This window comes from Adiantum capillus-veneris, chromosome 11 (assembly GCF_014529385.1).
Source record: "Adiantum capillus-veneris isolate H3 chromosome 11, ASM1452938v2, whole genome shotgun sequence".
In the NCBI taxonomy this organism is placed as follows: domain Eukaryota; kingdom Viridiplantae; phylum Streptophyta; class Polypodiopsida; order Polypodiales; family Pteridaceae; genus Adiantum; species Adiantum capillus-veneris.
In genome coordinates this window covers 105,959,774-105,967,817 of record NC_140941.1, presented here as the reverse complement: position 1 = coordinate 105,967,817, position 8,044 = coordinate 105,959,774, and the positions used below count along the sequence as shown (strand labels likewise).

Below are 8,044 nucleotides of genomic sequence, written 5' to 3'. Positions count from 1 at the left end.
GCACATGCGTGTTTTTGGCTGTTTAGCATATGCTTTGGTGCCACAAGTGCAGCGTAGAAAATTGGATGATAAGGCTGTCAAATGTATTTTTGTTTGTTATAGTGCTCAAAGCAAAGGTTACAGGTTGTATCATCCGCAAACAAAACATATTCTGGTTTCTCGGGATGTAGTGTTTGTGGAAGATTCTGTTCAGCCCTTGCTGTCATGTACTAGAGACAGTAATGTAAGCTCATAGGACATTTATGACACTTTGTTGCCTCTTTTCAATGGTGGGAATACGAATGTAAGTTCCAATGAGGCAAATGTACAGCCTATGGGGGTTTCTGAAAATGTTTTAGATCAGCCTATTACTGATGCAGATGTACATGATGTACTTGATGAGGAAAGGGCTGAAAATGAGCAGGCTAGAGGTATGCCAAAATGGTTGGTGCACACTTTGCGTCAGTAAATTGGATGCACCTTTGTCTAGTCGTACTCGTTCAGGCTCTCGCCATGCATCTTATGCATCAGATTGTTATGCTTTGGCTGTGTCTAGCTTACATGATGTTGAGGAGCCTCTGTCTTTTGATGAAGCACATAATTCAAAAAATTGGATGGCTGCCAATGCAATCAGAATATGATGCACTTATAGAAAATGACACATGGACTTTATGTGATTTGCCTCCTGGAAAAAAGGCCATTGGTACGAAGTGGGTTTACAAGTTCAAACGCAAGCCGGATGGTGAGATCGATCTCCATAAGGCTCAACTTGTTGCAAAGGGTTATGCACAGCAAAAAGGCATAGATTATGAAGAGACTTTTGCTCCCACTTGTCGTATGACTACTGTGCGTTTTCTATGTGCATTGCCATCTCATTTTGGTTGGGATGTACATCAATCAGACATTGTTACTGCTTTCTTGAATGGTGACATATTTGGGGAAGTTTATGTAACGCAGCCTCGCGGTTTTGTCATAAAAGGACAAGAGGACAAAGTGTGCAAATGTAACAAGGCTTTGTATGGGTTGAAGCAATCTCCTCATGCTTGGTATGAGAAAGATGACACTCATTTGGTCAAACAAGGCTTTCGTAACAGTCCAACAGAAAGCACATTGCATGTAAAGCGTGAGGGTGATGTACTTCTCATTGTGGTTCTTTATGTTGATGATTTGCTGATCACTGGACCAAATGAGAGACACATTGCTGAATTTAAGACTGATTTGAATGCTACTTTCAAGATGAAAGATTTGGGGCCGTTGCATCATTACTTGGGTATACAGTTTAAGCAGTGTGATGGTGGTATTGCCTTGTGTCAGAAAAGTTACATAGAGACATTGCTATGTAAGTTTGGAATGGAGGATTGCAAACCTATTGTCACTCCCATGGAAACAGGTTTGAAGTTAAGTCTACATGATGCTGGCGATCCTGCTGATGTCACTCTTTATCAAACTACTGTTGGCTGCCTCATTTATGTATGCAACACGAGGTCGGATATTCAGTTTGCAGTCTCACAGGTCAGCAGATTTATGCATAGCCCAGGGTCTAAGCATTGGCAGGCTGTCAAGAGGATTTTTCGCTACCTTAGTGGCACTTTACATCTTGGCTTGTTTTATCCCAGGGGGGATCATTGCCGCCAGACTTACATGCTTTTTCGGACTCAGATTGGGCTGGTTGTTTTGACACGCGAGTGTCCACAAGTGGTTTTTGTTTCATGCTTGGCAGTTCATGTATATCATGGTTGAGCAAGAAGCAACCTACTATGGCCACTTCGAGTTGTGAGGCTGAGTACAGGGCAGTCTTCACAGCTACGGTTGAGTGTGTATGGCTTAGATGCCTTATGGCTGATTTGGGTGTTGGACGGGACACTGCCAACACTATCTACACTGACAGTCAGAGCGCATTGGTAGTTGCGAGGAACCCAGTTTTTCATGCTCGTACAAAGCACATTGAGGTGCATTACCACTATGTCAGGGAGAGGCTCTCAGCAGGAGATATCAACTTGGCTTATGTGCCAACACAGGACAACCTTGCAGATCTTTTCACAAAGGCATTGTCTCGTGAGAATCTTGAAGCTTTCCGCAAAGCTTTGGGCTTACTCCCCTTTGTGGACTGATCCTGTCCTCAGGGCATGGCACTTCCCTTTACTCATGTGCCAGCTTTCGTTCACTGCATCACTCCAGGGGGGATTTGTTACCATATACATGTGGTAGTGATGTGTGTGAACACACTAGGACCGCCGGGGCATTTTTTCCCTCCTTAGGAGGTTTTCCCCCCGTGCATTGTATATACGCCCATCACTCTAGGGCTATCTATCTTTCCATTTCACACTAAGTTATACACTCTCTATTGTGTGCCTTGAGCTTCCTTCGTCTTCTCCAAGCTGTGTGTGTTTCTCTGCAACCCTAATTCCAACAGTCGAGAATACCGTGAATTGATTGAGCCCCACCCCCATTGACGCAAAGGTCCCCAATGTATATACCCAATTATTAGGACTCACATAGGAAACTCCATGAGTGGGTGGTTCAATTTTGAGAAATTAAAAACATGTAAAATCTTTTGCAGATCTCTCTCCTTTCAATTGCAGTGACTCTCCTCTCTCTCTCTCTCTCTCTATCTGTGTGTGTGTGTGTGTGTGTGTGTGTGAACCCTAGCCTTCGCTTTGCTTGCCTACACAATACCTCCGCACCTCTACATAGTCTCCCTCTGGGGTGAGGGACAGCCCTATTTTGGGGGGGGGGGGGGGGGGGGTGTTAGTGCCTCTCATCAATGGCTTGCCATCTCCAGTAGAAGAAAAATAGTGGCCTTGCCTCGACGCACTTACTACTCAATAAGGCCTTGCCGTCGCCAGCAATAGTTGAACGATGCCTGGCCTTTCCCCGTCTCTTTCGTTGCCAGGCTTTTTTCCCCGTCTCTTTCTTCGAGTTGGAGACCCGTTCCCTGCTTATTTCCTTAAGCTTCATCAAACAACTTTTCATCGAGCTGCAGACCCGTTACCTGCTTATTTCTTTAAGCTCCATCAAACAACTTTGACCTTGGTTCCCATAATCACAACCTGTATAAGTTCCCTAGCCTTGTGTGGGCCTGCCCACATAACAGAGTTAGGAAGATCCGAAGATCCAATGTCCTCCTCCTTTAACACACCAATGGCCAAAACACGCAAGAGTTTTCTTACAGTAGCAGCTGCGCCTAAGAAGGATCCCGCCACTCGCCAAGATGCAAGGATCATGGTCCTAGAGGCTCAGATCCAAGAGCTTATCTTGGAGAATGCTGAACTCAAACAACGTTTGAGGGAGATAAAAGCAAAGGTGAACAAAACTCAGCTAGCAAAGACACACAAAGTCTAAGCTTCTCTCACTGAGATTGTCAAGGCGACTCAGAAAGAAGCCCATGAGGCTGCACATAAGATGATCGACAATGAAATACAACATCCTTACAAGAATGCAAGTTGCAAGAATCCTTTGCTCTCAAGATCAGGATTGGAGGCCTCTCCCCACCATGGTGCATCGACGAGGACACGCTCGAAGAAGCCATCACCAAGCTCAATGCAACCAATTACCATCGAGCCCAATATTGTCCCTTGGATCAACGACACACATAGGCGTGTGCCACCTAGTTAATGCATCCTCACTTTCAAGAACAAAGATGAATAGAGGAGCCTACTACGACAATCCTACCGCCTCAAGGGGACAAAGATTTGGATCGTTGAGGAACTGACCACAAATCAATCAAGTTTAAAGCAAGCGAGCTCAAGAAGATGCATGAAGCCCATAAACAAGGTAAATGGGCAGTCTACCGTGGCGGTAAAGCCATCATCCAAGAGTTTCAAACTCCCAAGCCAGCCCCCCCTCCACTTGACCTTCCTTAGATTTTGTTTCTTGTTGTTTCCCCTCTTCCTTTTACCCCTTTATGGACCCTCAGTCCCTAACTGATATGTATTTAACTCCTTCACCTTAAAGAACTGATGTAATGTTTTGTTTCGGTCCCATAGGTCATATCTGACTTCGTGGACAATAATTAAATCTATCTATCTATCTATCTCTCTCTCTCTCTCTATTTTGAAACTTGTTACTGACACGTGTGTATTCTCTCTCTCTCTCTCTCTCTCTCTCTCTCTCTCTCTCTCTCTCTCTCTCTCTCGTCGCATGCGGATCGAAGTTTTTGAGGGCCATTCTATCTTTCTCTCTGTCAAGCGAAGGCCGCTCTCTCTCTCTCTCTCTCTCATGCGCATTCTCCCTCCTTGCCTCAATTCTGTCTATGCACAACGAAAGCACTCCATAGGCAAGGTGTCTTGAAAGTTGGGTGGGAAAAAAATTGTGCAACAAGAGGAGAGGAGGAGAAGGGAGGAACAGGGGAGGCGGGCTCAGATTGTGCAAACCGGGAAGAGGGGTGGAATATGCCCATCTATCGAACTTTTACTGTAAATTATTATTTGTAGTATTAATGATAATGATACCTGAGAAGTCCATAGGATTGACACATAAAAGGTTTTTTGATGGTCAAATTTGTGCTACAGGAATGAGACGAGCAATGCTCGCTGCTCAATAGAAGCACATTAGAGAGGCTTCACACGGGGAGTCCTGTAACTACTCCCAAACTTTCCTTGAAGGAGGCAATAGGAACATGTGAGCATGCACACAGACGTCTTTCATGTTCCAAAGACTTGCTAGTGTAAGTCCCTTTATTGCACACATGAAATATGGACTCCTTGATTAGAATGTTATCCATGATCTTAAATTACGTTTGTGCAAAAGGATGTTTCTTTTTATAAATTTTGAAAAATAGCAAAAGGTTATGAAAAGGAACCAATCTCCCTACGTTTTAGCTCAACTACTCCAAACTCTTCCAAACACACTGTGTGAATGTGAAAATTTGAAAAGAACTCTCTATTTTCCTTTTCAAAACTCACCGTCTGAAGAGCCTCTTAGCCTAATGTACATGCCCTTTCATCCCACACCTGTACTTTACTACTAGCTCACACCCATACACGCCCACACATTTGCGCAGGGTCCCGCAGTAGCTGGAGGCGTGTATTTCGTGTTTGCGCTAGCTTCTTGACCTTCATGTAGTCGAAATCACCCTCACAGCGACGATTGTGATCTCTCTCTCTCTCTCTCTCTCTCGTCTCCCCCCCCCCCCCCCGGGCCCCGTGTTCGAGTGCGTGTGAGAAGCGCGCTGCTTCAACATTCATAATTGCTTTACGATTTTCCTGCTTGATCGCGCCACCGACAGTGTTGGGCTCAAGGCAAACCTTGGCTGAGCCAGCCTGAGGAGTCATCCGCCATTGTACGCACATCGCCTTCGTGGAGCTCATCTGCCACCCATTTTGATTATTGATCGTTACAGCTGATTTCGTACTTGGTTTATCTTCTGAGTATGTGCATGCATCGCAGAAACAATCAACCTTTCCCGTCACGTTCATGGCACCCTTGAGTGCCACTTCAGCACATTCTTGAATGGTATGTCTTCTGGCTCGCAGGATCGCTTCAGAGCCCCTATACCTTTTTTTGCGCGCATCACCACAACGTCCTTACACACTATCTTCTGCCATTTCAGGGGCTTCTAAGACGTCCTTCACTCGACATGTCTCTTGAAGACGATTTTCGAAAACCTTTGCTTCAGAAGCAGGATCGACCTTTATTAGAACCGACATTGAGTGCACCGCATTCTGACAACTCACGCAATGGAAAAGCAGATGTTATTCTTGATATTGCTTTGGGAGAGGATAGTGATACAGGGCTTGATGAGAATGGTGAACACGTTGAAGTTCCACACGAGGAGACATCCAGCTTTGATGAAGATGGGCAAATAGAAGAAGATGCTAGAGAAATCAGTGCAAGTGGAGAAAGCTTTGGTCGACCACGGACAGATGATCTGCATGGTTTGTACAGTTTTCTAGGTGAACAGCCCACATTAGGGCCTATGCCCACCATTGACCCTTTCAGAAACCATGGTGAAAATATTGACAGCCTGTATGAGTGGATCAAAGTGATACTCTGCATTCCTTTGGTCATTGTCAGGCTGCTATTGATTATCCTTATTACAGTTGGAGGTGTAATTATTGCCAAGCTCCTCCTACTTGGTTGGAATGAGAAGACGGTGCCTATGCCAAGGTGGCGCCGCAACATTGTGTACATCACTCGCCTTCTTGCTCGGCTGATCTTATTCTGCTGTGGGTAAGCTGACTCCTTTCTTCTTAAGCATTGATCTGCATTCTTTGGTGGACTTGAGGCAAACTGCATAATTCATGCACTTTGGTGAAATATATGCCCTGCTGGGGCAGTAGTTTTCAAACCCAAATCTGCTCTGGAAAGCCGGAGGTTTGTTGAGGTGCTAAAGGTCTTTATTCATCTAACTTAAACGCGAATCAGAGCTGAAGTTGAAAGTGAATTTGTTGACTGAGGTTTTCTTTTTGGTCAGAAAACTTGTTGCTGGGGTCTATGCATGCAAGTCCGTTGTTGATGTGGGTCCTAATCAGACCATTGGTTTTAGAGCCGCTTAGTTTTTGGCTGCTCGATACAAGCTTTCATACTGTCATCATTTCTATTCTGTTGATGGCCATTTTTTTGCAATGCTCTTCAGCGATTTCACATTGAGGGAAACTTAATAAAGCTAGTGCCACAACACAGGCATAAATTTACAGCTTTTACATTTTGGGGTTTCAAATTCAAACCATGCACTTTTCTTCAAGTTATTTTCTTAAGAGGAAGCTTAAATAACCTCAAGAGTTCCCTTAATTCCAAAGATTCTTATTCAGCATGTAAACAAGTACCGCTTTCTGTTCTTTGTACAACCTCCACTCTCTACTTTCTCGGTTGCTAGTACCTTTGGTAACTGTTTTTCCCTGCCTGTTAGTTGTTCGAGAGGAAGTTCGACTATTCACCAAGTTTTCATGCCCTTGATTGTCTTGGATAGTGTCTTTGTCTTCTTTCTTGTATCACGATATGCTTTGCGTGCTTTGTGCTGGAATTTTTGAGGCAACGTCAGTGACCGCAAAAGCTAGTCCTTTGTCTATCTCTTTTGCCATAAGTTCTAGGTCAATTTGGTGGTTATTGAAACAAGCCCCTTCTATTTGGATATTATTTGCAATATTAGCAATCCTTTTTCCTTAGCTCTGAATTGTGGTGAATGATTGTAGCTCCTACAAATCTGGTAGGTTGCAATTTGTCCTTCGAGTTCCTCAACGTGTTGCTTTGCTTGGCTAGGTTCCTCCCTTTGTCGTATGTTCTAAATCAAACTGTTTTTTTGTGAACTATAGGACCTATTTTATGGTTACCTGCAACAAATTTTATGGTTAAGAGTTCCTTGGGAAGCCGGAGGCGCAGATGTACTTGTACAAGCTACCAAGGCATTCCAAGGGGCTCCCTTTCTAAGGAGGTGGTTTAGAGAGAGCAAGTCTCAACCCAGCTGCGCATATCGTTTTTTCTCTAGAGGCTGCACTCTCTCGCTAGAATGCTGTTTTTCACCCTGTAGATCCTGTTTTTCTATCACCCAAGTGTGGTAGATTGGTTATGCCATTTCCCTCTTGAATAACAGGTCTCGAGTTCAACTCTCCTCGTTGGATAGATCTTTAAGGTCTCTTGGGATAGTTTCCTACGACATTAAAATTCTCTTCTTCTTCTTCTTCTTTCGGGTGGTGTACTTTTCATTCTTTTTGTAAGTGGCACAAGGGCCCCCCCACTTCAGCCTTGGGCCTAGTATGAGGGAATGGCTGGACTGGCCTTTTTAAATGCCAGATTGGCGTTGCTTGGCAGGCTGGGCATCATGGAACGTGACAGAATGCAGAGGCATTTCAATCCGCGGTTGTTACAAGTATGGGAAATATGCAATTTTTGAAACTTGCTCCGTCTACTTGGAACGTCGATAAGTTTGTTAGATTAGGTATTTGTCAGTCGCACCGATCTTCGCTCAAATGATTTGTAAAAGGTGGTTTGGCGGGTCTTATTATGCTTCAGCGGGCAGATTAGGATAGGACCGAGTCATCATGGTCCAGATCATGCGTCAATCAGGTGAGTGATCGTGAGATATTGTCTTTTTAATCATCTAAATCTGTATGGATACTGCGCGTTT

At 44.4% G+C, this 8,044-nt stretch overlaps 1 protein-coding gene across 2 annotated transcripts in view; it reads left to right on the top strand.

Moving 5' to 3' along the window:
* The first annotated feature begins 5,022 nt into the window (after positions 1–5,022).
* Positions 5,023–8,044, top strand: part of LOC147447784 (calcineurin B subunit-like protein) — a 59,214-nt gene continuing 56,192 nt past the window's right edge. Inside the window, exons 1-2 of one of the 2 annotated variants that reach the window (XM_086523501.1) lie at positions 5,023–5,433; positions 5,531–6,150. In XM_086523501.1, the coding sequence (XP_086379627.1) occupies positions 5,431–5,433; positions 5,531–6,150 (623 nt within the window). In that variant the 5' untranslated portion in view covers positions 5,023–5,430. The remainder of the gene's footprint in view (positions 5,434–5,530; positions 6,151–8,044) is intronic. The other variant, XM_086523500.1, reaches the window with a different exon arrangement.